Raw genomic sequence first — 27,690 nt, forward strand, 5'->3', positions numbered from 1 at the left:
TTTTCTTTTCTCCTTGGCCTCAGTTGTATGCAAGACTGTCAGCAAATGATTTCTTTTTTCTTTCTTTTTTGTTTGTTTCTTTCTCTTCTCTCCTTTTATTTAAATTTTTTTTTTAAAGTGCTCTGGATCTGGCTTTCTTCAATGGCCAAACACACACACTCTGTCTCTCCTCCTCTCTAAATCACTCACACTTAGACATACACTCACTCTCTCTTCCTCACACACACACACACTCTCTCTCTCTCTTCCTCCTCTCTAAACCACTCACACTTAGACATACACTCACTCTCTCTTTCTCACACACACACACACTCTCTCTCTCTCTTCCTTGCCTCTAAACCACTCACACTTAGACATACACTCACTCTCTCTTCCTCACACACACACTCTCTCTCTCTCTCTCTACCTCCTCTCTAAACCACTCACTCTCTCTTTCTCACACACACACTCTCTCTCTTTCTCCTCCTCCCCAAATTCACTCACACTTAAAGAGACATACACTCACTCACTCTTTCTCTCACACACACACACACACACACAATCACACTCTCTCTCTCTGTCTCTCTCACTTGCCACTAAACCATTACACATATCTATACACAATCAAAAATGCACACGCGCACACACACACACACACACACACACACATCATCATCATCATTCTAAGTGTGGACAGGGGGCGTGGCCACCAGCACCACATTCTCTGGGGTCTGCCCAGCGTCGATGTACACCTTGAGCTGTGCCCCCAGGCCCTGGTCCCTCAGGTAGCACACCCGCCCATAGTCGATCAGCCGCTTGCACCGCCACCCCACCCTCTCTTTCTCTTTCTCCGTCAGCTGAAGACCATTGCTGGGGGGAAGAAAAAGAGTGCAAGCACTGCTGTAAGACTGTACTGTTTGATATCAACAGACATGACAGGGATACAATTTTTGCAACAACTGTCAGTTTGCTGGCTTCATTTCGAGCAAGCAATTTCAGGTTTGATTTCGAAATGCATAAACAATTAATGTCATATTTTTTCTTAACTCATGCATAATGCTGATTTAACAGTGTGTTTAATTAACACTTCCAGCCAACATTTTTTTTGTGGTAAACAATTAAAATGAAAAATATACGTTTTCACAAACAATAATCAATGATAGTAATAAAAAAAAATTTAAATAAGAAAAATTAAGCACAAATGTCCAAATGCCCAACCCACCTGATATTAGCAACCAGTGAACAAAACAAACAAAATAAAAACCCTTGACATTTTCACCTGTTAGAGGATATGCAAATATGGACCATATAATAATAAGAAATTAAAAAAAGATAACCCATCAGCATTTTAACTGAACTGAGAACAAAACCAAACTACTACAGACATACCAGAGTTTGAGAAAAAAAAAAAAACCCTTCAGCATTTTAACTGAACTTATTACAGAGCTAAACCACTACTGATATATCCTTTAGTTACAATTAACCAGACACAATTTCTTCTTCTTCTTCTACATTTGTGGGCTGCAAATCCAAAGTTCACTCGTACATACAAGTGGTTGTTTTTTGTTTGTTTTTTTTACATGAATGGCCATTTTTACTCCACCATACAGGCAATCATACTCTGATGTCTTTAGTTCGTGCATGTAAAATCAGTCACTCACTGTCTGTCAGTGGCAGAGACAAGGTCAGTCACTCACTCTGTGTCAGTGTCAGAGACAGGGTCAGTCATTCTCTGTCAGTGTTAGAGACAGGGTCAGTCATTCTCTGTCAGTGTCAGAGACAAGGTCAGTCACTCACTCTGTGTCGGTGTCAGAGACAGGGTCAGTCACTCACTCTGTGTCGGTGCCAGAGACAGGGTCTGTCACTCACTCTGTGTCAGTGTCAGAGACAGGGTCTTGTCACTCACTCTGTGTCAGTGTCAGAGACAGGGTCAGTCACTCACTCTGTGTCAGTGTCAGAGACAGGGTCAGTCACTCACTCTGTGTCAGTGTCAGAGACAGGGTCAGTCACTCACTCTGTGTCAGTGTCAGAGACAAGGTCAGTCACTCACTCTGTGTCAGTTTCTGAGACAGGGTCAGTCACTCACTCTGTGTCAGTGTCAGAGACAAGGTCAGTCACTCACTCTGTGTCAGTGTCAGAGACAGGGTCAGTCACTCACTCTGTGTCAGTGTCAGAGACAGGGTCAGTCACTCACTCTGTGTCGGTGTCAGAGACAGGGTCAGTCACTCACTCTGTGTCAGTGTCAGAGACAAGGTCAGTCACTCACTCTGTGTCAGTGTCAGAGACAGGGTCAGTCACTCACTTTGTGTCGGTGTCAGAGGCAGGGTCAGTCACTCACTCTGTGTCAGTGTCAGAGACAGGGTCAGTCACTCACTTTGTGTCGGTGTCAGAGACAGGGTCAGTCACTCACTCTGTGTCGGTGTCAGAGACAGGGTCAGTCACTCACTCTGTGTCAGTGTCAGAGACAGGGTCAGTCACTCACTCTGTGTCAGTGTCAGAGACAGGGTCAGTCACTCACTCTGTGTCAGTGTCAGAGACAGGGTCAGTCACTCACTCTGTGTCGGTGCCAGAGACAGGGTCAGTCACTCACTCTGTCGGTGCCAGAGACAGGGTCAGTCACTCACTTTGTGTCAGTGCCAGAGACAGGGTCAGTCACTCACTTTGTGTCAGTGCCAGAGACAGGGTCAGTCACTCACTCTGTGTCAGTGTCAGAGACAGGGTCAGTCACTCACTCTGTGGAGTGTCAGAGACAAGGTCAGTCACTCACTCTGTGTCAGTGTCAGAGACAGGGTCAGTCACTCACTCTGTGTCAGTGTCAGAGACAGGGTCAGTCACTCACTCTGTGTCAGAGACAGGGTCAATCACTCACTCTGTGTCAGTGTCAGAGACAGGGTCAGTCACTCACTCTGTGTCAGTGTCAGAGACTGGGTCAGTCACTCACTCTGTGTCGGTGCCAGAGACAGGGTCAGTCACTCACTCTGTGTCGGTGCCAGAGACAGGGTCTGTCACTCACTCTGTGTCGGTGCCAGAGACAAGATCAGCAGTATTGTGCTCCCTCTCCTCCTCTTCAGCACCATCATTCTCTGCTGGCTGGGACGAAGTTGTCTGCTCAGTCGACTTGTCAGCCACAGTGCTGTCCCCTCCACCTTCTTTCCTGCTTCCACTACCGTCCTTTTGTTCTCTGGTTCCTGAAGGATGTGTGGAGATGAAGACGCTCAATGTTGTGTTCTTCTTCATCTGTGGGTGTATGTGTGTAATGTGTGAATGTGTGTAATGTGTGTCTCCATGTTTTACTTTTATTTGCTTATTTATCATCATTGTTGTCTTTTTTATTCATTTATTTTATTATTATTATTATTATTATTATTATTATTACTACTACTTTTTTTTTCTTTAAAAAAAATATATATATATTATTCATTTATTTATTTATTTATGTACGCTTATATTTGACTTCATCAAGTTTTTGTGCCTTGTACATATTATTAGTAGTAGTAGTTCCTTTTTTTTCTTTAAAAAAAAAAGAAGTATTTATCTATTATTTATTCACCTTTTTTTTTTCTTTTTTTTTTCTCAAGGCCTGACTAAGCGCGTTGGGTTATGCTGCTGGTCAGGCATCTGCTTGGCAGATGTGGTGTAGTGTATATAGATTTGTCCGAACGCAGTGACGCCTCCTTGAGCTACTGAAGCTGAAACTGAAACTCATCTGTGTTTATGGGCTGCAACTCTCACAATCACTTGTATATCTGAATGGGCTTTGACATGTAATCCTGGTTTTACCCAGCCATTTATGTGGCCACACTCCTGTTTTTAGAGGTGTTGCATGCTGGGTATGTTCTTGTTTCCATAACACACCAAACGCTGACATGGACTACAGGATCTTTAACGTGCGTATTTGATCTTCTGCATACGTATACACACAAAGGGGGTTCAGGCACTAGCAGGTCTGCACATATGTTGACCTCGGAGATTGGAAAAATCTCCACCCTTTACCCACCAGGCACAGTTACTGAGATTCAAACCAGGGACCCTCAGACTGAAAGTCCAGTGCTTTAACCATTCGGCTATTGCACCAAATGTTCATACACTTCTAACTTTTATTTTTGATTTTTTTATTGCTCCAGTATGTTCATGAGCTTGGCTGTGATTATGTATGAGGAAGTTGGAGTGAATTAAGTGAATGTCAAGTCATCAGACTGCACAAGGTCGAGACAGCAAAAATACAAATAAACGGATATATAAATGAATTGTTTAAAATGTCAACATGAATCCAAAAGATATGTGATAAATGCGTTTGCTTCATTTGACATGAAACTCTAAACAGAACAGAGCTGAACAACTTGCAGGAAAACCAGAACAGAACTACACCCTTCCTTGATCACTATATATGTATTAATCACCACACAAAATGAAAACATTCAGGTCTGAAAAATTTCAAGACAGACATCAACAGCAGAAAAGTCTGTAAAAAAAAACCCCAAAAAACCCAAAAACAACATGACTAAGATAAAAAAAAAAAAAACAGAAGAAAAAAACATCACACATACATAGATTCCACACACATTCATACATGCACAGGTGTGCATGCACACACACACACACACACAAGTATCTGTCCCCTCTCCCACTGTCTCTAAACACCAGAACAATCTGTCCACACCCAGTCTCTTTTTTCTATTTTTTTCCCCGGTTGTGTGTGTGTGTGTGTGTGTGTGTGTGTGTGTGTGTTACTCACTTCCCTTTCGTAAAGATACGAGCAATGTTGTGTCTCTCAGTATGACACTGCGTTATCCTTGTGGTGTGTCCATCGAGATCGATGATGACCATCGTTGTCATCCAGCTGGGGGATGGGGGGAGGGTGGTGGTGGGGTGGGGGGGAGGATGCTCATGAATCTATCTGTGAATGCGCAGATGGCTGAATAGTCCAATCTGCGCGCGAAATGTTCGCTGACAGTTGGGGCAGACAAAGACAGGCATATCATTGTCAGGGAGCTTGTTTGCCCATGACTTTCTGGCCTGCCTCTTCTGAACAGCTGCAGCAGTCCTGTTGGCCTCGCACAACATGGCGCCTTTGTGCACAGCAGCGCGCCATTTGTCACGGTCCACTGCAGATTCCTCCCAGGAGTCAGGGTTGATATCAAACGCTTTCAGAGAGACTTTCAGAGTATCTCTGAAGCGCTTCTTCTGACCTCCGTGTGATCTCTTCCCTTGTTGCAGCTCGCCATAGAAGAGCCTTTTGGGCAGCCGATGATCTGGCATGCGCGCCACGTGTCCAGCCCAGCGAAGCTGGGACTGCATCAGGATGGTGAAGATGCTGGGAAGGGTGGCTTTTGCGAGCACCTCTGTGTCTGGGGTCTTGTCTTGCCACTTGATGTTCAGTAGCTTCCTGAGGCATGTTGTGTGGAAGTGGTTCAGCTTCTTGGCATGTCGTTGGTACACTGTCCAAGTTTCGCAGGCGTACAGTAGAGTGGGGAGAACTACTGCTCTGTAGACCTTTAGCTTGGTCTCAAGACTAATGCCTCTTCTGTTCCAGACATTTGCACTGAGTCTGCCAAAAGTTGCGCTTGCTCTTGCAATCCTGACGTTCACTTCATCGTCGATGGTCGCATTTCATGACAGTGTGCTGCCAAGGTATGTGAACCGCTCCACCGCACTGAGTCTCTGACCGTTGACTGTGATGTTGGGCTCAACGTACGGTTTCCCTGGGGCTGGCTGATGGAGAACTTCAGTTTTCTTCGTGCTGATGGTAAGGCCGAAGTTCCTGCTGGCAGTGGCAAACTTGTCGACGCTGAGTTGCATGTCAGCTTCAGATCCAGCGTTGAGGGCACAATCATCAGCAAACAAAAAGTCTCTGATGATGTCTGTCATGACCTTCGTTTTTGCTTGAAGCCTTCTGAGGTTAAACAATTTGCCATCTGTTCGGTACTTTAGGCCGATTCCAACATCGCCATCTCTGAAGGCATCAGTAAGCATTGCAGAGAACATGAGGCTGAACAGCGCTGGAGCCAGGACGCAGCCTTGCTTGACACCATTTGTGACAGAAAAAGGAGCAGATGTTTTGCCTTTGTCCTGGACTCGAGCCTGCATGCCTTCATGGAATTGGCTGACCAAGGAAATAAATTTCCGAGGGCATCCGTACTTGGCCATGATCTTCCACAGTCCCTCTCTACTCACGGTGTCGAAGGCCTTAGTGAGGTCGACATAGGTGGAGAACAGATCAGCATTTTGCTCCTGACATTTCTCTTGCAGCTGCCTTGCAGCAAACACCATGTCGGTGGTTCCGCGCTCTTTCCGGAATCCACATTAGCTCTCAGGCAAATGACCTTGGTCAAGGTGTGCTGTGAGGCGGTTTAGTAGGATCCTGGCAAGTATCTTGCCTGCGATGGAGAGCAAAAGGTCATTTTGGATGACTGATGACTTGCGCGATGAGTTTGTTTAAAGTGAAGTGGAGTTGCGCAACGTCAACCTCACTCTCTCGTCCGGGTCCACCAATTTCCAGTGGCAAGACTAAGTCGAGACGACTGGAGGATGAGCACGGATGCAGTGGATGACCAAGATATCCTTTCGGTGTCTCATCTTGCTCTCTGGACTCCACAGTGTGTTGCTGTAACCGCCTTCCTCTCCGTTGAACCGATAGGTTTCTTCCGCAGATTCTGCCGGATCCAGACTTCGCATGTATGGGTAGACACACCCCGGATTATCCTTGTACATTATACATGTATTGATTATAGCAACATTTATATAGATATATGTTTGTGTGTCTCTTAGAAAAACAGCAGATACCTAAGTCTACCAGTCTGCTAATATCTTCACTGTTGGAAAATAAAGATTCATTCATTCATTCATTCATTCAGCAAAGCTGCCCTCTCTCCCATCAACATATCTCTGAACACCAGGAATATAAAGATTCATTCATTCAGTCAGTCAGTCAGTCAGTCGGTCAGTCATTCAGCAAAGCTGCCCTCTCTCCCATCAACATATCTCTGAACACCAGGAATATAAACATTCATTCATTCATTCAGCAAAGCTGCCCTCTCTCCCATCAACATATCTCTGAACACCAGGAATATAAAGATTCATTCATTCAGTCAGTCAGCAAAGCTGCCCTCTTTCCTATCAACATATCTCTGAACACCAGGAATATAAACATTCATTCATTCATTCAGCAAAGCTGCCCTCTCTTCCATCAACATATCTCTGAACACCAGGAATATAAACATTCATTCATTCATTCATTCAGCAAAGCTGCCCTCTCTCCCATCAACATATCTCTGAACACCAGGAATATAAAGATTCATTCATTCATTCAGCAAAGCTGCCCTCTCTCCCATCAACATATCTCTGAACACCAGGAATATAAAGATTCATTCATTCATTCATTCATTCATTCACCAAAGCTGCCCTCTTTCCCACTAACATATCTCTGATCACCGGGACAGACTGCCCACACTCTGTCTCACCAAAGCTGCCGTCACGGTCCCTCCAGCCACACACGGCCCAGCTGGTCAGTCGGGTCAGCAGGTGGAAGTCATCGGCGGTCAGCTGGCACTGCCGCATGAAGCGCTTGCCCACGTAGGGCCGCCAGCCACACTGGTGGTGACAGCACAGCGCGATCAGCACGCCCACCACCCTGAGAGAGGGAACAGTCAGGTTACAAAGGTTTCTGTTCGTTTGTCATGTTTTTTCTGTTTGTTTCATTTGGTTTTAATTTAATGAGTTATAATCCTAAATTTTTCTTCTTCTTCTTCTTCCTCGTTTGCCTCCCATTAGATAAGCAGCCCGGTGTCCTCGATGAAGGCTGCCGTCCGCCACAGTTCCTCCAGGGTGCCGTACAGTTTGGCTTCCACTGCTGTCGGTGTTGGCCAGTACAGTCCTAAATGATGGGCGCTGCAGCTGAGTGATAAGTGTTGGACTTTCAATCTGAGGGTCATGCGCTCACAAATATAATTATATGCATGCACTCAAGGCCTGGCTGTGTGCACTGGGTTATGCTGCTGGTCAGGCATCTGCCTCGTAGAACTGGTGCAGTGTATATGGATTTGCCCAAACGCAGTAACGCCTGAAACTGAAGACAATAAACTCAAGGCTTCTAACAATGCATTGATAAGCGTCCATGATGCTCACATATAATGGGAAGGATGTAGTGTGTGTTCACGGACTGGTCACTGGGATATTCTGAATGTTTCCAGAATTAACACAGAAAAAGAGTGAAGACCGTGCATCAGATCACCTGCTACAAACCAGAGTTATCACCCTTAAATACTTGGCCCCCAAAACACAGACCATTGTGACTAAAATGTATGCCTGCTTTTGCATGTGTGTCGCGATGCAGATTTGACCCGAATTTGTAGCTTTAGACTGACACTCTGAAGGTAGTCTGGGGCCCCCTAGAATTGTGGTCAAAGAGTCCCTGCCAACCCCTGAAATTTGTCACTTTTACCAGAAGCCCTGAAACTGTGTGAACAGCCTGCTTCAACTGATGCAACACGTTTGCCACGGTGTCAGCAACACACCTTACCCACAACCTGGGAGGAGAAAAAAATATTCCCATCCAACCACACCCACCCACAGACACACACACACACACCATGTACCAAACACAACCACACTAAAAACCATGTCTGACATCATACCTCTTCTCTGTGGCGACAGCTTTCCCACTGTCCCCCCCTGACTCGACAAGCGGAGGAGGATCAGACAAGCTGTCTGTCTGCCCAGCGTTCTCTCCCCTTCGCTGCTGACCGCCAGGTGTCTGTTGACCTTTGACCTTTGTTGCAGGGTCGCTGACCCCTGCCCTCTTGCCGTCTTCAGCAGCACCAAGTTTTCCTTTCAGCCCCCCACACTTCACTGAATCGTCTGACAAGGTCTGTGTGTCAGCCCCCTCACCTCTTGAAGACAAAGTTTGTGATCTGTGTCCATCTGAACAATTTACGGACGACGCCTGTGAGCTGGTGGCATCTGCAGGGTCTGGCTCTGATGATGATGTTGTTGTTGTGGCTGACGCAGCCTCATCCAGACGTGACCGTTTGGGGTTCGGTTCTGAGGTGGAGGAGTCGGGGGATGTGGAGGGGACGACGGTTTCCATCAGACATCTCAAGGTGAGGTCTGGGGGACACACAGGAAGTCAACCGACATCTCTCTCTCTCTCTCTCTCTCTCTCTCTACTCTTCATGGGTCTGCAATTCCCCCTGGTTACTTGTACAGATATGAGAGGGCTTTGTTTTTTTTTTATATGTATGGTTGTTTTTACCCCCACCATTCAGGCAGCTATATTCCATTTTTAGGAGTGTGTATGCCAAGTATTTGTGTTTCAATAACCTTCTGAACGACGGAATGTGTTTGTTTGATCTTCCGCAGGTTTAATGCTCATCAGAAAAAAAGGAAATTTTCTTCCTAAAATTATGTTTAAGTAACATACTTAACCGTGACCCACTAGTGCAGACTCCGGCAGGGGTCTGACATTCCTGTCCTGTGCAAACTACTACCTACCTATGCAGAGAAAACGAAAGTAGCTACAGCCGATAACCTCCCTGAGTAGGTTACCTCCCCTGTGTATGTTGATTTTGTCATTTTCAAAATGCACTTGAAAAGGATCATAAAATGCCCATCAGTAATGCCCATTAAGATATGACCTTTATGCTATCACCTTCATTTCAAACTAAAAGGATGACAACTGACCTGTGGCAGCCCCACACAGGTGCTTTCCTATTGCCACCAGAGGTCTCTGACTGTTGGCCACCATAGGAACCTTTCCTGAAAAAAAACCCAACCCACATTCATACAGTCTGTTGGCAGTAATAATTATAAAAACAACAACAACAAAACAGACACACGGATACACATATATTCACACAATGCCAGATTTCATTTCTGCTTCAGAAGTTACATAAATGTTACCTTGTCATCATGTGTATTGATAATGGCTGATATTTTTTCCCAAATGGAATTCATGATCATTGAAGAGCTCCTTTAAAAGCAGTGAAAAACAGCAATTGAAAAAACAAACAACAAGAAAAAAAGACAAACACAAGGGCTAAACCTCCAAGACATGATGAGGTCTTTTAATCACCTCCAAGCACCTACAGATACAAGGCTGAGTGCCATCTGAGTCAAATTCCCCAAAATTTTCAGCACCTCCTTCTTCTGCCTTCATGGGCTGCAACTCCCACATTCACTTGTATCTAGGACTAGGCTTTAACGTGCATGACCCTTTTTACCCCTGCCGTGTTGGCAACCAAACTGTTTTCATGAGTGCTATAATTTATAAGCACCAAAAAATGAACTGAAGAACTCGGTCTCACTCACCCAAGTGACAGGTTCAACAACTGAGTGGTTAAAGTGAAGGACTTACCATATAAGGTTCCCGGGCTCGAAAGGCTGGAGATTTTTCCAATGTCTAGGTCAACATATGTGCAGACCTGCTAGAGTCTGAACCCCCTTCGTGAGTATATACACGCAGAAGATCAGACACCCATGTTAAAGATCCCATAATCCATGTCAGTGTTTGGTGGGCTATGAAAACAAAAAACATACCCAGCATGCATACATACCCCTCCCAAACAACAACAACAGAGTATGACTGCCGTCATGGCAGGGGTAAAAAACAGTCATAAACATAAACGCTCACAAAGTATTCACCTGCATGTGGGTGTCACAGCCCACAAACAAAGAAGAAGACTCACCCAAGCGGAGATGTTCAATGTCCATTTTAATGCGTTCAAACTTCACTTTCTCCTCCTCCTTGTGGTAGCCGTCCACCTGAAAAATATGACAGACAAACTCTCTGTCAGGCAGCATGTGTCAAACAATGTCAGTTTTTAAGCAGTCATGGTCTGCATACACAGATGTCATCACTGTGGAACAGCTGTGAAGAAGGCAACACTGGTTTTGGAGAGAATGAAGACATGGGAGTTGTGAACAGATTTCTCCACATCGTCAACAAACACAGAATAGATTCTGGGTATCCGTGCTTAGTGTGAATGAAGGGCATAAACTAGATTCACACACACACACACACACACACACACAAAATGCACACAAAAATACATACAGTAAACATTCAAATATATGCATCTGAACCACACACACAAATACATCCGTGCATAAAACATTTTGACACATTTGAACGCCCCCCCGCCCCCCTCACACACACACACACACACAAATCAACCTTATACACCCACGCCCACAAATCAACACAAACACACACCCACACCTCCACACAAACAGACACCCTCCTACCCCCCCCCCCCACCCCCCCACACACAACCACAAACACACCCCACACAAACTGACACCCCTGCCCCCCCCCCCCTCCACACAGACCAACACAAACACAAACCAACACCCCCTGCCCCCCCCCCCCTCCCCACACACACAAACCGCAAACCAACACAAACACACCCCAACACAAACCAACACCATTTACTCCCCCCCCCCCCCGCCCCACACACACACACAACCACAAACCAACACAAGCACACCCCCACACAAACCGACACCCTTCCCTAACCACCCACACACACACAAACTGACACCCCCCCCACTACCCACCCACGCACCCACACACACACAAATCAACACACACTCCCACACCCCACCCCCACACAAACCAAAACCCTCCCTACTCGCCCCCCACACACCAACCAACACAAACACACCCCAACACCCCCACACAAACACACACACCCCCTACCACCCACACAGACCTTATACCGAATACTGCTACGGTCTACCAGCAGGAAAGCTGCATCATCATGACTGGACACGGCCTGTCTGACCCAGTGAGACAGCTGACCTGAAAACACACCACCATCCTGGTATAAATGAATAGTATGATGAATAGCATAATGGTGATGGGTGCATGAGCCAAGTGGTTAAAGCGTTAGACTTTCAATCTGAGGGTCCTGGGTTCAAATCTCGGTGACGGCGCCGGGTGGGTAAAGGGTGGAGATTTTTCCTATCTCCCAGGTCAACATATGTGCAGACCTGCTGGTGCCTGAACCCCCTTCGTGTGTATACACAAGCAGAAGATCAGATACGCACGTTGAAGATCCTGTAATCCATGTCAGCGTTCTGTGGGTTATAGATAGAAACAAGAACATACCCAGCATGCACACCCCTGAAAGCAGAGTATGGCTGCCTACATGGTGGGTTAAAATCGGTCGTACATGTAAAAAGCGCACTCATGTACATACGAGTAAACGTGGGAGCTGCAGCCCACAAACGCAGAAGAAGAAGTAGTATAATAGTATGATGATATAATAAATATTAAATAGTATGACAGTGAACGATGATTCAATTTTGTGTGTGTGTGTGTCTTTCCCTTTGCTTCAATTTGCTTCAGCGTCAGTGATACCCTGGGGTTTTTTTTCTAGGATTTCAATAAAATGAAGTTATCACCTGGGATGCTTGGGACCATTCAGAGTTTCACTCTTTTTTTTCCATTCTGTTTTTATTTGCCCCAGAATTCTGGGACATTTCGCTTTCTATATTTGGATGATGATGAATAATGATGGAGGTGATGATGCTGCTGCTATGGGGATCCATTTGGATTTGGGGCCGCTTGACAAGGCAGTGCTCTCATAACACATCCTGGGGTCATTTGGGACTGCTTGACAAGGCAGTGCTCTCATAACACATCCTGTGTCATTTGGGGCCGCTTGACAAAGCAGTGCTCTCATAACACATCCTGTGTTATTTGGGACTGCTTGACAAGGCTGTGCTCTCATAACACATCCTGGGGTCATTTGGGACTGCTTGACAAGGCAGTGCTCTCATAACACATCCTGGGGTCATTTGGGACTGCTTGACAAGGCAGTGCTCTCATAACACATCCTGGGGTCATTTGGGACTGCTTGACAAGGCAGTGCTCTCATAACACATCCTGGGGTCATCTGGGACTGCTTGACAAGGCAGTGCTCTCATAACACATCCTGGGGTCATTTGCGGCCGCTTGACAAGGCAGTGCTCTCATAACACATCCTGGGTCATTTGGGGCCGCTTGACAAGGCGGTGCTCTCATAACACATCCCGGCGCCAACCAGGCCGAGAGATACAGACGCCTGCAGTGTTGGTCAGAAAATTTGATCAACACTCCGAAAGACGCCTCCGTCAAGTGGATGACCCCTAGCTGTGTGGTTCCAGTCTTCCCATTTGAACCCACAGCACTCTCAACCCCACATAGGAGCCAGCCATGGGCAGAACCAAAAAAGAAAAAAAAAAACTCTAAAGGGGGCTCAAACCTGAGTCCTCCCTCTCATCAGTCCATGACGCTAACTACTTCGCCACAGCAGCTGGTTTTTCTACTCACCTTTCCCGGCCCCCATCTCCACGTAGCAGTGTCCAGGTGCCAGCAGCCCCAGTCCCTCCAGCTGACCAATCAGAGAGGCCTGTAACATTTCGCTGCACCAATCAGAGATGCTGTAACAATTCACTGCATCAATCAGAGATGCTGTAACAATTCACTGCATCAACCAGAGACACTGTAACAATGCACTGCATCAATCAGAAACACTTCAACAATGCACTGCACCAGAGACACTGCAACAATGCACTGCACCAGAGACACTGTAACTACACCAGAGATGCTGTAACAGTGGTTCTGCAGCAAAGCCAAAGACCAGTTAATGAGTCTGTAACAAAATCCAAGACAGACTGTAACTTTTTTTTTAGATACATCACACATTGTTAATGATATCACACACACACACACACACACACACACACACACACACACACAGAGTCAACCTGACACATGAAACATAATTTAGTGAAAATATACAACAAATATGCCTGCTTTTCTATGTGTGTAGCAAGCAGATCTGATTAGAACATGCAGCATTAGGGTGGCCCACTGAAGGTAATCTGGGACCCCTAAGAATTATGGTAACAGAGTCCCTGGGAAGCCCCCTCCAAAAATCATTTTATTACCCAAACCCCCAATATATATGTTTTGCTCAACAAATTTCCTTGTCGTCTTCTTTTTCTTCGTTCATGGGGTGCAACTCCCACATTCACTCATATGTACACGAGTGAGCTTTTACGTACATTTATGACCATTTTTACCCCCACCATGTAGGCAGCCATACTCTGTTTTCGGGGGTGTGCATGCTGCGTATGTTCTTGTTTCCAAAACCCACTGAACACTGACATGGATTACAGGATCTTTAATGTGCGTATTTGATCCTCTTTGTGCGTATATACACAAAGGGGGTTCAGGCACAAGCAGGTCTGCACATATGTTGACCTGGGAGATCGGAAAAATCTCCACCCTTTATCCACCAGGCGCTGGTACCGAGATTCAAACCCAGGACCCTCAGATATTTCCTTGTCTGATCTATCCAGGAAGGAAGGAAGGAAAGAAATGCAGTGACTGACCTGTTGTCGTCGATGCCTCAAGGCGGACAGACCAAAGTAAGGGTTGTCCATTTCTTGGCGTAAACAGTCGTGACTCCGTACGTCCTCTTCCACTGTGCCGATGTGCTCTGTTGTCACACCACACCACACAGCTATCAACCTTCTGCTCTCTCACTCTCATTTTCTTTTTTTTGTTTGTTTTTGTTATTCTGAGTCACTTAAAGGTGTTTCTTTTTTTTCTTTTTTTTAATGATTTATTTGTCCAGAAGGCAATCTGACTTTCATCACAGCTCCCAGGTGTGAATGGGTACCCCGGATGTTTCTTTTTGTTTTTTTTATAACTGATTTATTTGTTCACAAGGCATTTTGACTTTCTTCACAGCGCCCAGGTGTGAATAGGTACCCAGGTTGTTTCTTTTTGTTTTTTTAACTGATGTATTTGTTCACAAGGCATTTTGACTTTCTTCACAGCGCCCAGGTGTGAATAGGTACCCAGGTTGTTTCTTTTTGTTTTTTAACTGATGTATTTGTTCACAAGGCATTTTGACTTTCTTCACAGCACCCTAGTGTGAATAGGTACCCAGGTTGTTTCTGGGTTTTTTTTTAACTGATTTATTTGTTCACAAGGCATTGTGTAGATTTTCTTCACTGCACCCAGGTGTAAATGGGTGGGTACCTGGCTTAGCTGGGGAAGGTTAAAACAGCAGAACGATGGGATTGGGACCCACCCTCCTATGGTTGCTGAGCCCTGGACACAGTGGATATGATTTCACTGCCCTGATGATTCACTGAGAGCTGCAAAAGGCCGTGGGACCTTTTCAGCTTGAACTTTTTATTTGTTTGTTAGTTACTTATTATTCTTATTTGCTCATTCATCATTCTGTTTGCAAATATTTTGCTGAAGATGTATTATATAAAGGGTACCTTAATTTTGGTATATTTGATAACAATAATCATCTGTCATGAATTTACTTTTGCCTCTCAATCTCATCTACTTGTCTTCCATAAAATCCCTCATGTTCATATGTATGAATGGGCTGTTATGTCTGTGGCCATTTTCATCCCACCATATTGGCAGCCACATTCTGGTTCTGTGGGTCAGAATCCTGGGTATGTTCATGTTTCCATAACTCTCCAACAGAGATTATGGGATCTTTAACATGAATATTGAACCTTTTGCAGGTATACATATGAAGGGAGATTAAGGCACTACCGGTTCTGCACATACTGTTAACGCAAGAGATCAGGAAAATCTCAACCCTTAATCCACAAAAATACCTCCACCCTTGCTCCACTAGACAGCCAGGGTTCAAACCCAGGACCCTAGGACTGAAAGTCCAGTGCTATCTAACCACCAGGCTGTGCATGTCTCTTGTTCATCTTGTTATCATGCACACAGCCAGTTTGGTGCCTGGATGCACACACGTTGTATTGTACAGCATTTGCTTTTTGTCACAACAGATTTCTCTGAGTGAAATTGGGCTGTTCTCCCAAAGAGAGCATGTCGCCACATCGCCACAATGCAGTGCCACCTTGTTTTCTTCTGTCTTCAAGTGCATTTGTTTTACCATCAAAGTGGAGTTTTCTACAGAATTCTTGCCAGAGACAACCCTTTTGTTGCCATGGGTTCTTTTTCGTGTGCTAAGCATATGCAGCACACGGGACCTCTGTTTATGATGATGATGATGATGATGTGGATACCTATATAGCACTTATCCTCAGTCCGAGACCAAGCTCTAAGCACTTTACAGAATCATTTGCACAACAGGCTGCCTACCTGGGCAGAGCTGACCAACACTAGTGACAGCTGCCACTGAGCAGAGAGGGGAATTTTGTTCAATGCCCTGTCACCCATATCAGTGACTGAAGTCATTTTGTTAGAGTATTAATGTGTACATTTGAGTATTACCGTTTGGGAGAGGAGGGGTGTGTGGTGAATGGTGAGTTGGGGGAAACCAGGCATATGAGGCAGGGGGGTGGGTGAAATTTGAAAAAAATTAGATTAAATTTTTTTATTTTTATCTAAGTACAATCATAGAAAATTACTTCGTAAAAGTAAATTTCGTAAAAGACAAGTTGTTATCCAACAACTTTGAACATAATAACAAACTCAAAAGGTTTTGAAAAATAAAAAAGGTAAATACACAAAAGACAAAGTTAATACTGATTCCGGCTTCATGTTAACTGTGGTGCATAAAATTCTGGTAGGAGAGCACCACTCCTTCTGCCGGTACAATGGCTGGAGTACAGTCACAAACAGAGTTTGACACATGAATGCACCTTTTAGCACTCTCCTACTGAATACACTGCACAAAAACTCCGATTCCACGTCACCAAAACACAGATGAACAGGAAAAAAGAAACATAATATGGAGAAAAAAAATCGTAGTTGAAAAATATCATTTCATGACGGAGTTGGTCATTCCTGCTGCTTGATGTTATCCATGGGCAGGTCACTCTGTGAGCACTGCCACTGAGCACTCATCATTTGTTTATCATCTTATCTGAAAGAAGAGCACCCAAACCACTCAGGGTCCAGTGGAGGGGGCATGGGGAGACAGGGTAAAAATCCCAGGTCCTTATGTGAGACTCGGACCCCATGGACATATGCTTCCTAGTCGGGCACATTACCACTCGGCCACTGTCGCTCAACATTCAGGCAATGGCCTTGCCTGTCCTCCGTACTAACCTGCATACAGCTTGTTGACTTTCTCAATCATCTGTCTGAGTCGCTCTGTATTGGTGGATTTCACCGCAGTCTGAAAGGAAGAGCACTGATATGAGTTCATCTGACACAGTGATATCAGTGAACATTCCAGGTGGGAGGGGGAGAGGGGAGGGGGGGATCACACCTTTTTTTTTTATAAAATATGAATATCTGCTTAAATAATTTTTGTCTGTGCAGCCTCTTCCTTGTTTAGAGACAATTTCATACAGTATTTTTTTAGAAATCTTTATTTCCAGGCAGAAATACAGGGTGTGACTGACTCAGAGGTAGTGGTGGTGGTGGTGGTATGTATATGCTTGGATACTGGGTAAAATTTGTAACAGAACAAAAGACAAAAACAAAAACAAAAGAGAGAGAGAAAAAAAAAGAGGGGTGGGGGATCGTCAGTAAAAGCATTCTGGCCATTGCAGCATCTGTCCAATACTGATCATTTTCTCACTGTCACCAGACATGCATCTACACAGTCCTGTACACATAGACATTTGCGCACACACACACACACACACACACACACACACATGCACATCACACACACACACACACACACACACACACACACACACACCACAAAATAACATACCTGTGTGTTCACTACACAGTCTCCTTCATCAGACCCTGCGTTGATGCCCTCTTCATAGTACTCCTTTGGGGTGACACCAAGAAGAAAAGATTTAATGAATACACAGGTACCCATGCATGCACACACACAAACATACATGCATGCATAACTCTGTCATAAGCACATGCACACCCACCACACCACAAAACATACAGAAAAAAACTAAAGTATTAAATATCCATATACCCACCCAGTGTCAAATATCCGTGTATCCATGTACCATGTACTTTTTTTTTTATTCTTCCTCTTGTAAGTTATTGTGTGTGTGTGTACGTGTTTAATGTTTATTGTAAAGCGCTTTGAGCTCCCTTTATGAGAGGAAAGCGCTCAACAAGTATTCATTTTTATTATCATTATTACCCATGCACGCACACACACGCGTGCACACACACACACGTTCACGTTTTTCCCCTCTACTGTTACACATGGCCTTTATGCACATGAAACATTCCATTGATCACCCTGGCCCAGACAACATCCATCATGCAGAAAACATGATGCAATGCATACATTGCAACTTTCAAACTGAAGGCGATTGAACTGGTTACTGGTCTTGGCACTTTAAAAAAAAAAATCTTGTGTGTGTAATATTTGTGGCTTATATGCCACTGCAGCTTTTGTGGGACTTTTTTGTTGTTGTTGTTAATTTAGGGGATGCAGCTAATAAAATGATGTGCTCAATAGCCCGATTTTTACAGTATTTCATTCATGCAAAATCAAATTAACTACATGAAAAGTGCATAAAAAGTACTGACAGTTCTTCACTGATCTCATTTTGATAAGGGTTTAGCAATGAAGTTGTCAACTTCAGTAATTCATTCAGCTATATGAAAAAATTCCACACAAAACAAAACAAACCTCAGAACTTCCTCTTTTTCTGCTGTTGCATTTCTTCAGATGTTTGTCCAGGTTATCCTCATAGCAAGTGCTGTAACAAAAACCATCACCCTTTGTAGTATGCCACATTATAAATCTGTCACACACATACATACACAGTAGTGACATGTAAGGCACATTCATTTATTTATTTTTCATATCATTACACCTAATTTTCTGTAATAATTTATGCATTTTGTTGTTGTTGATAATTTACATATTTTTCTTCAGTGGAAAAATTTTAGCAAAGCCTTTTCTTTTCAACACACACACACACACACACACACACACACACACACACGTGCGCGCTCTCTCTCTCTCTCACATATCTTTATATTTATAAATCACTTTAATTAAAACACAGTCTGTTCAGTCTCTCTCTCTCTCTCTCTCTCTCTCTCTCTCTCTCTCTCTCACATACCTTTATATTTATAAATCACTTTAATTAAAAACCAGTCCATTCAGTCTCTCTCTCTCACACACACACACACACACACAATAGTCACATAACTTTATATTTATAAATCACTTTAAATCCCAGTCCATTCAGTCTCCCTCTCTCTCTCTCTCTCTCTCTCTCTCTCTCTCTCTCTCTCACTCACACACACACACACACACACACACACACACAGAGTCACATATCTTTATATTTATAAATCACTTTAATTAAAACCCAGTCTGTTCAGTCGGCTTTCATCACTTACTGTTTGGGATTCAAAGGACAAACAATTCTCTTCCTCTCCAGTGCCACCTGCAGACATCACAAACTAGTACACACATACTGACATAACTGTTTGCTCTCCATATAAATTATCAACAGTAACCCAAAAAAGAAAATAAGAATGCTACTGGTAAAACACCATTCACTATTTTTAATGAGTGTGGAAAATTTGAAAGCATCTTAGATCTAACCATGACACCATCTGATTCAAAAACATTGAATAGTGTACCTTTTATTGACACAAGACATGATTTCTTTAGTAAACACCAATAATCTTCCATGGTTTTCCATCTTCTTTTATCAAAAATAAACTCATCTGAAAGAATCTTATTCTTATGGTATTATGCTGCAATATCTTTATTTGGATTAACTGCATTCCAGAAAAGCATTGGTTATACATAACAACGGTAATCTCCTGTTTTACCTTTTAGGGTTGAACTTTCCTTGACTTGCAGTTCTGATGTTTCCCCAAATGCCTTAAAAGGTGAGTATGCCACTCTGTGTGTGTGTGGTTTTTGTGTGAGTGTGTGTGTTTTTTTGTGTTTTGTTTTTTGGTTGTTTGTGTGTGTGTGTGTGTGTGTGTGTGTGTGTGTGTGTGTCACTGTGTGTGCACGTACACATGCATGCATACATGTGGTGCTCGTGCATGCATCTGTACAGTGTCAATCATTCAATGTTCAATAGAATCTGTGTGGTGATGGAAAAATATAATTTGTTTGCGAGAACGTGTGACAATATATATATATATAATGTGTGTGTGCGTATGTGTGTGTGTGCAATGTTCAACCTTACCCCCATCACACAAGCATGTTCAGGGCAATACTTTTGGTCCTGGATGGGTCTGAAGCGGCAAAATCGTTTCTTCCTGGGCAGGAAGAAAGCACACTGCCCATCCACTGGCTGGGGTGCGTCACTCATACCTCGATGTTATCAAATACAGCAAGCTTGAGGATTCACCTAGACGTTTTCCAGCCACACGTTTTCGGCCCCGGAAATGTTATCAGCGTTGTCTCCCTTGCCCTGCTTTCGCTCTTGCACTTTGAAAATTTGTCCAAAATAAATACAAGTGACCAGACCACAAAAATTTGTCCAAAAATAAATACAAGTGACCAGACCACACTCTCACAGGAAGAAGAAACTGACAGATTAATTGGAGAATTTATTGAATCAGATGAAGCAAAAACAATTCTAAATAAAAGCTTCACAGAAACAGAACTTTGTTCTATTGTTAAAAGGCTAAATAATAAGAAATCCCCCGGAAATGATGGAATTATCAATGAAGCCATTTATCATACCTTTGATAAATTAAAACAGTTTTGGTGTAATTTATTCAGTAGTATATTTGAAACTGGCACCTTACCAGGTGACTGGCTCAATAGTACCATTGTCCCCATTTACAAAAATAAAGGAGACAAAAACGACCCGAATAATTACAGGGGCACCACATTACTCTCATGCAGTGCTAAATTCTTTACTGCTGCACTCAACAAAAGACTATGCACCTTTTCTGATACCTTAGATATTCTTTCCGAAAACCTAACCATTCCACAACTGATCACATCTTTGAAATGTTTGAATGACATAATGAGAAGCAGGAAGAAAAAATTGTTCTGTGCTTTCACAGATTATGAGAAAGCGTTCGACAAAGTATGGCATACAGGCTTATGGACAAAACTAATTCGCTCTGGAATCAATGGCAAGTTCCTCAATATTGTCAGGAACATGTATAAAGGAATTGTTTCGTGCGTTTCCTCAAATGGTACCGTTTCTGAGTCTTTTGCAGTTTACCAAGGTGTTCGCCAAGGTGAAAACCTATCCCCCTTTTTGTTTGCTTTGTATGTGAACGATATGGAAACCCACCTTATCAGGAATGGTTGCTCCCCTGTCGATATGGGACTAAGCCATGATGAAAGAGTATCTGAATACCTCAAACTATTGCTAATTCTGTATGCTGATGATACAGTAATACTTGCTGACTCAGAAGCTAAGCTTCAGAAGGCACTAAACGAACTAGAAGCATATTGTAATGACTGAAAAATAAGTGTGAATTGCTCCAAAACAAAAATAATGGTATTCTGCGGTAAGAAACTAAGTTACCAGTACCCGTTCACACTGATTTAATCACGGAAATACTCTAGAACACGTTACTCTTGCTTTAAATACCTAGGACTGACTTTCAATTTCAATGGTAAGTTTAACATAGCTGTGAAACAATTAAAAGATCAGGCCAGACAGGCAATGATGGCACTGTCAGTAAGAAAAAGCAGACGTGACAACTTCAGCTCTCTATTTCCTGCCAGTTAGTCTAATTCAATTCACCGGCTGGTCATGCCAATATTAATTTGTGGTTGTGAATTTTGGGGTAATAACTGCGTTGACATTGCCGAATCATCACACTTGGAATACTGTAAATACATACTCCGGCTTAAGAAAAGCACTCCAAACTGTTTCATCTACTATGGTGAAACGGGACGTTTCCCGACCCCTGTTTGTGCATGTATATTGCCGAATGATCAAATTCTAGCACAAATTGTCCATTGACACATTGACTAGTAAAAAAAAAATTATCCTCTCGCATGCTGAACACATTAACTGAATGTTTTAATTTACAAATACACAAAAATGACTGGTTACTTAAAATCAAACAGATTCTAGATGAAAATGGGCTGTCTTTTGTGTGGTACTATCCACAATCTGTATCAACCGCATAGCTGATAAACAATCTGACCCAAAGACTTAAAGATAGCTATACACAATGTGACGGGGTGGTAAGGTGGTGTTGGAGAAGGTGAAGACAGGTAGAAGGTGTTTGCAGAAGAGAGCCGCAGCCAGGCAAGGTAGACTCGGGAAGGCAGTGCGCTGGTTTTCTTCTTTTATTCTTTCATTCTTCCAGGCCAGGAGAGTTCTCTCTATGTCTGGCACTCGCTCACTCCTTATATTCTGTTCCGCCGAACCGCAAAGCCAGCGCCGCGAAGCAACTCACGAAACCGGCCCTCCGCGAGCCTTGAGGGGCCAAGCTTGTGTTTGTTTGACCAAATTTAGCGGCTTCTGACTTTCGGCTCGGGGAACTAACATAGACATATTATATATCACACAAAACTACAAGAGACGAGCATTTTCTTAAGCTAAACCATTTTCTACAAAAATAATGTAGTTAAAAACTGTAAATAAAAAGAGTCACTGAATGAACGAGCTTTTAACGAGTTCATGTATCATTTTTGTACATTACAATTAATACGTCGCGATATGTAATATAATTGTAACAATTAAGTAACTGAACATCCTGAATTTCCAACTATATAAAAATCATCTATAAAATCTGCTTCTAGAGTAAAGATTTTTTATGTAAAAATTCAAGAGAAAACTCAGCGGATAGCTCCCGTGTCGGCACCGCTTGGCGGTGCTTTTGGCACTTGTGATCGACAATGAAATACTTCGTTTAAACCAACTACAACACAATTATACATGCACGATACTAATCAGATTGATAACAGAAATGCAAACATCTGCAAGACACGATATAAAAATGTGTAGGTATTGTAAAAACGTATTTTGCTCAAATCGGCACTGACGAATTCCAATGGCTTGAAGAAGAGATAGTTTTGTGGCGCCGAAATGCCGTCAGACATTTCGTACCATCGCATGCCTATAACTTAGGTGTACACGGAAAGCAGTACACGAGAAGAAGGCTTAATCATTTACATTTTAATGCACATTCTAAATTCCACGGTAACTATATCGATTTATAGAAAACGAAGGTATTTTGTATGTTTCAACTGAGTGGATTTCGAAGATCGCGCCAAAACTCATTCACATAAATATTAGTTTTAAAAAGTTATAGGCTTTCTGGCCAAATGATATCATTACAGTTGAGAAGTATGATCGTTCTGAAGTTCCATAACACAAAACTATAATCTCATCTATAAGGAAGTGTTTATAATTTAACAAATTGATGAAAATCATCATACGGTTCCCTGTAAAGGGAGATAACTTGTGACCGATTTACAACTTCCTTGGTAACCTTCGGCGAGTCACAAAAATCGTCTGCTAAGCTGGCCCAACGAAGATCGTAGCCAACCCGGCTACATCCCCCCCTACTCTGTTACAACCAGCGTCCTCGCTGGCACTTTTCATGACTACATAAAAGGGGGCCTAAATCATGCACTAATACATCCATTCAAACCAACGAACACACAAAACATTATCTTAAGTGCAAATCCCAAGACACTGAGTTCCAAAAATCGGAAAAATGCAAAATCCATTAAAATCTCAAACAATAATCAGTAACCCTCGAGGAACGTTATCTTGAGCGTGAACCCTCAGAGTCAGATTTTCACAAAATGTATAACCCACGTCAGGGCAAAACGGTTTGCCCACACTGAATTCTTAAAGGGGCATCATTTTAAATGTAGCCCTTAAAGTTCAGTATGTGTTTAAAATGCACACGGCAATCCAGTGGGTAGACTCTAGTCAAATGCTCTTGAAAATGCAAACCCCCAAAGCCAAAACCAGTACAGGTTATAAGGGGAGCTGTTGTATTAACAGTGTCCCCAATATAACAAAATAAGCCCCAACAATGTTAATTGTCTGAAATGTATATCGGCATGTTATACACTGACTGTGGGAAAATAGTTGTATAAACACATAATTCCTTTTCATCAGCTTCACATCCGTATTGACTAGAGAGAGCCTGAAACAAAATTCCTCAAGATGAAGTACCTGAAGCGCGGGCCCAACGAAGACTAGAAAGGAGTTGTCATTTTTTAACAAACGTTTCTTCTGAGTCATTTTTTCTCTGTCTCTCTCTTCTTTTTGACCAACTCATTAGCACCAATAAAACATATTTGCAATTCAGTGGACAATTTCAACAATACAATTTGATGCAATTATCAACCAAAAATGAGTGAGCATTCAACAGCTTTGCTTGGGGGAAAAATCAATCTTTGATCAAACAAAATAAGTGAGCATTCAACAGCTTTGCTTGGGGGAAAAAGTCAATCTTTGAAAAATTTCAACTGCTCAATGACAAAAAAAACAAACAAAAAAAACAAGAGAACAATCAGTCCCACACATTGTCCATCATTAACCTATCTTGTCTCCTCAAATTTCAAGTGAGACAGCAACTAAGCAAAGTCACTGACCAACGTAAGGAACACCAGATGTGTACCATGTTACTGGCTTCGTCGTCAGGCGTAGAGATCGCCTAGGGGTGGGAGCTGGTGGTAGTGGAGGCGGCTCTGGTGCTGCCTGCAGGGCTGATGTCCTGGGCCCTGGCATGGGACTGAACAGGCACACCCCACTGTCAGTGTCAGTGTCAGTATCAGAGTCTGACACTTTGTTGACATGGCAGGACCGTTGGGACAGGTCAGTCGGCGTGACAGCAGGTGGTGGTCGTTGGCTGCCTCTCAGCTGTGTGAGGTTGAGTACAGGTGAAGGTGACACCTGTGGGATCACAGCATCAGGTGTGGTGCTGTGGCGCTTCCGTCTGCGTCGGCGTCTCCTGCGTCGCTGGTTTGGAGCTGGAGCAGCTGGCAATGACCCAGATTGCCCAGTGTGTTTGGTGACAACACACTGGTTGTTGACTGCCATTGGAGTCTGGTGGTCAGCTTTCTGTCGCCTGGCATTCTTCATATAGCGCTGCTTGTGCCGACACTGGTCTTCAGTGTGGCCAGACCGCTGACACCAGACACAGTGTGGAGGGTCTGGGGCCCGGTCAGCAGCACAGCGGCGAGGATGATGTGCTGGTCCTGGAGGATGTGGGCGGTGTGCTGGCATGGGGAACTGCTGCTGCTGTTGTCGCAAACTGTTGACTTCAGCCGTCAATGTAGCCAGCTGGGCCTGTAGGCAGGCAACAGTGGCGTTGTGACTGTCGTCAGCGTCGCTGTCCTCCCTCAGCCATCGCTGGGCCTCCTTCTTCGCCGCCTCGAAGGTGGTGTCAGGGTGGTCTCTGATGAAGCGCCTGACATCGCGCCTGAGTGCAGCTGGCTGAAGACCTCTGGCGAAGGCGTCGCGGAGAATGGTCGCTGGCACCTGCATCATCCCATCTTCAGCCTTGTTGACCTTGGTCCAGAGGTACCGAAGATGGGACGCGTACACTGCAATCGTCTCCTTGGACTGCTGCTGCCTAGTGAAGAAGGCAGTGGCAAGGTCTGTGGTGTCACGCTGCTCTCCCCAGTTCTCCTCGAGTAGTGTTAGGATTTTGGCTGGCGTGTCCACTTCTGTCGCCGGCAGCCTGACAGTCTGCTGGCGAGCTCTGCCTGCAAGGGCTGAGATCAGCCAGAGAGAGGCTGTCGCGTCATCCAGGGGCTGCAGATGGAGGATCATACGGGCCTCCCAGATGAAGTCATCAACTTCCCTGCCGGTTTCCTCACCGGAGAATGTCGGGAGTTTGGGCAGGAAGTCGGATTGGGCCATGTTGATGGGCGACGTTACTCAGTCTGCGTGGACTTGAAGTACCTGCTGCACTCTCTTCTCTCTGTCTTCTCCTAATCCTGCTCGCAGCGCCAGTTGTGACGGGGTGGTAAGGTGGTGTTGGAGAAGGTGAAGACAGGTAGAAGGTGTTTGCAGAAGAGAGCCGCAGCCAGGCAAGGTAGACTCGGGAAGGCAGTGCGCTGGTTTTCTTCTTTTATTCTTTCATTCTTCCAGGCCAGGAGAGTTCTCTCTATGTCTGGCACTCGCTCACTCCTTATATTCTGTTCCGCCGAACCGCAAAGCCAGCGCCGCGAAGCAACTCACGAAACCGGCCCTCCGCGAGCCTTGAGGGGCCAAGCTTGTGTTTGTTTGACCAAATTTAGCGGCTTCTGACTTTCGGCTCGGGGAACTAACATAGACATATTATATATCACACAAAACTACAAGAGACGAGCATTTTCTTAAGCTAAACCATTTTCTACAAAAATAATGTAGTTAAAAACTGTAAATAAAAAGAGTCACTGAATGAACGAGCTTTTAACGAGTTCATGTATCATTTTTGTACATTACAATTAATACGTCGCGATATGTAATATAATTGTAACAATTAAGTAACTGAACATCCTGAATTTCCAACTATATAAAAATCATCTATAAAATCTGCTTCTAGAGTAAAGATTTTTTATGTAAAAATTCAAGAGAAAACTCAGCGGATAGCTCCCGTGTCGGCACCGCTTGGCGGTGCTTTTGGCACTTGTGATCGACAATGAAATACTTCGTTTAAACCAACTACAACACAATTATACATGCACGATACTAATCAGATTGATAACAGAAATGCAAACATCTGCAAGACACGATATAAAAATGTGTAGGTATTGTAAAAACGTATTTTGCTCAAATCGGCACTGACGAATTCCAATGGCTTGAAGAAGAGATAGTTTTGTGGCGCCGAAATGCCGTCAGACATTTCGTACCATCGCATGCCTATAACTTAGGTGTACACGGAAAGCAGTACACGAGAAGAAGGCTTAATCATTTACATTTTAATGCACATTCTAAATTCCACGGTAACTATATCGATTTATAGAAAACGAAGGTATTTTGTATGTTTCAACTGAGTGGATTTCGAAGATCGCGCCAAAACTCATTCACATAAATATTAGTTTTAAAAAGTTATAGGCTTTCTGGCCAAATGATATCATTACAGTTGAGAAGTATGATCGTTCTGAAGTTCCATAACACAAAACTATAATCTCATCTATAAGGAAGTGTTTATAATTTAACAAATTGATGAAAATCATCATACGGTTCCCTGTAAAGGGAGATAACTTGTGACCGATTTACAACTTCCTTGGTAACCTTCGGCGAGTCACAAAAATCGTCTGCTAAGCTGGCCCAACGAAGATCGTAGCCAACCCGGCTACAACAAAAATGGGTAGAAACTTGTCGTAACTCTACAAAAGCCAATAACTACAGTTTATTTAAAAGCCAAATAGCTTTTGAAGATTATCTAGACATTTTGCCATTGTGCTATAGCATCCCAATGTTGAACTGAACTCAGAACAAGTAATCACAAACTACCAATTGAGAAAGAGTGACACATGAACATACCACAAGAAGCAAGATTGTGTCATCTCTGTGACACTAATCGAGTGGGAGACGAATACCACTTTGTCATGGAATGTCCTGCAATTCAAAATCTCCGCAATCAATATTTACCTAAGTATTACAGAACACGTCCCAACTTCCACAAATATGCAACATTAATGTCTATGAGTAGTAAGAAAAAGTTACTAAATTTTGCTAAATTCATAAAAGAAGGTTTTAATGTGTTTCGTAAGGGCCCAGTTTCAGTCCGAATTATTTGCCACTTATGCCTTAACTGTACTCATTGAATAGGAATTAGAACAATGACTTGTGTTAATCTACACACTGCATCCCGTACATATCCATTTGTAATTGCATGATCATTTTTTATGTCTTTTTTTCTCGTGT

The 27,690-nt window shown here is 43.6% G+C and overlaps 1 protein-coding gene across 1 annotated transcript; it reads right to left on the reverse strand.

Annotated features, from left to right (window-relative positions):
• Positions 1-27,375, reverse strand: LOC143280519 (tRNA:m(4)X modification enzyme TRM13 homolog). The gene is made up of 15 exons (XM_076585197.1): positions 27,307-27,375; positions 20,074-20,318; positions 19,265-19,311; positions 18,543-18,612; positions 17,646-17,708; positions 17,027-17,096; positions 14,359-14,465; positions 13,292-13,370; positions 11,688-11,776; positions 10,662-10,737; positions 9,658-9,732; positions 8,613-9,084; positions 7,440-7,609; positions 2,993-3,167; positions 1-849 (listed from the first exon to the last, which is right to left on the reverse strand). The coding sequence occupies exons 2-15, from the start codon at positions 20,197-20,199 to the stop codon at positions 663-665; spliced, it is 1,806 nt and encodes a 601-aa protein (XP_076441312.1). The 5' UTR covers positions 20,200-20,318; positions 27,307-27,375; the 3' UTR covers positions 1-662.
• Positions 27,376-27,690: the final 315 nt, after the last annotated feature.

Source organism: Babylonia areolata, chromosome 3, assembly GCF_041734735.1.
Source record: "Babylonia areolata isolate BAREFJ2019XMU chromosome 3, ASM4173473v1, whole genome shotgun sequence".
Taxonomy (NCBI): domain Eukaryota; kingdom Metazoa; phylum Mollusca; class Gastropoda; order Neogastropoda; family Buccinidae; genus Babylonia; species Babylonia areolata.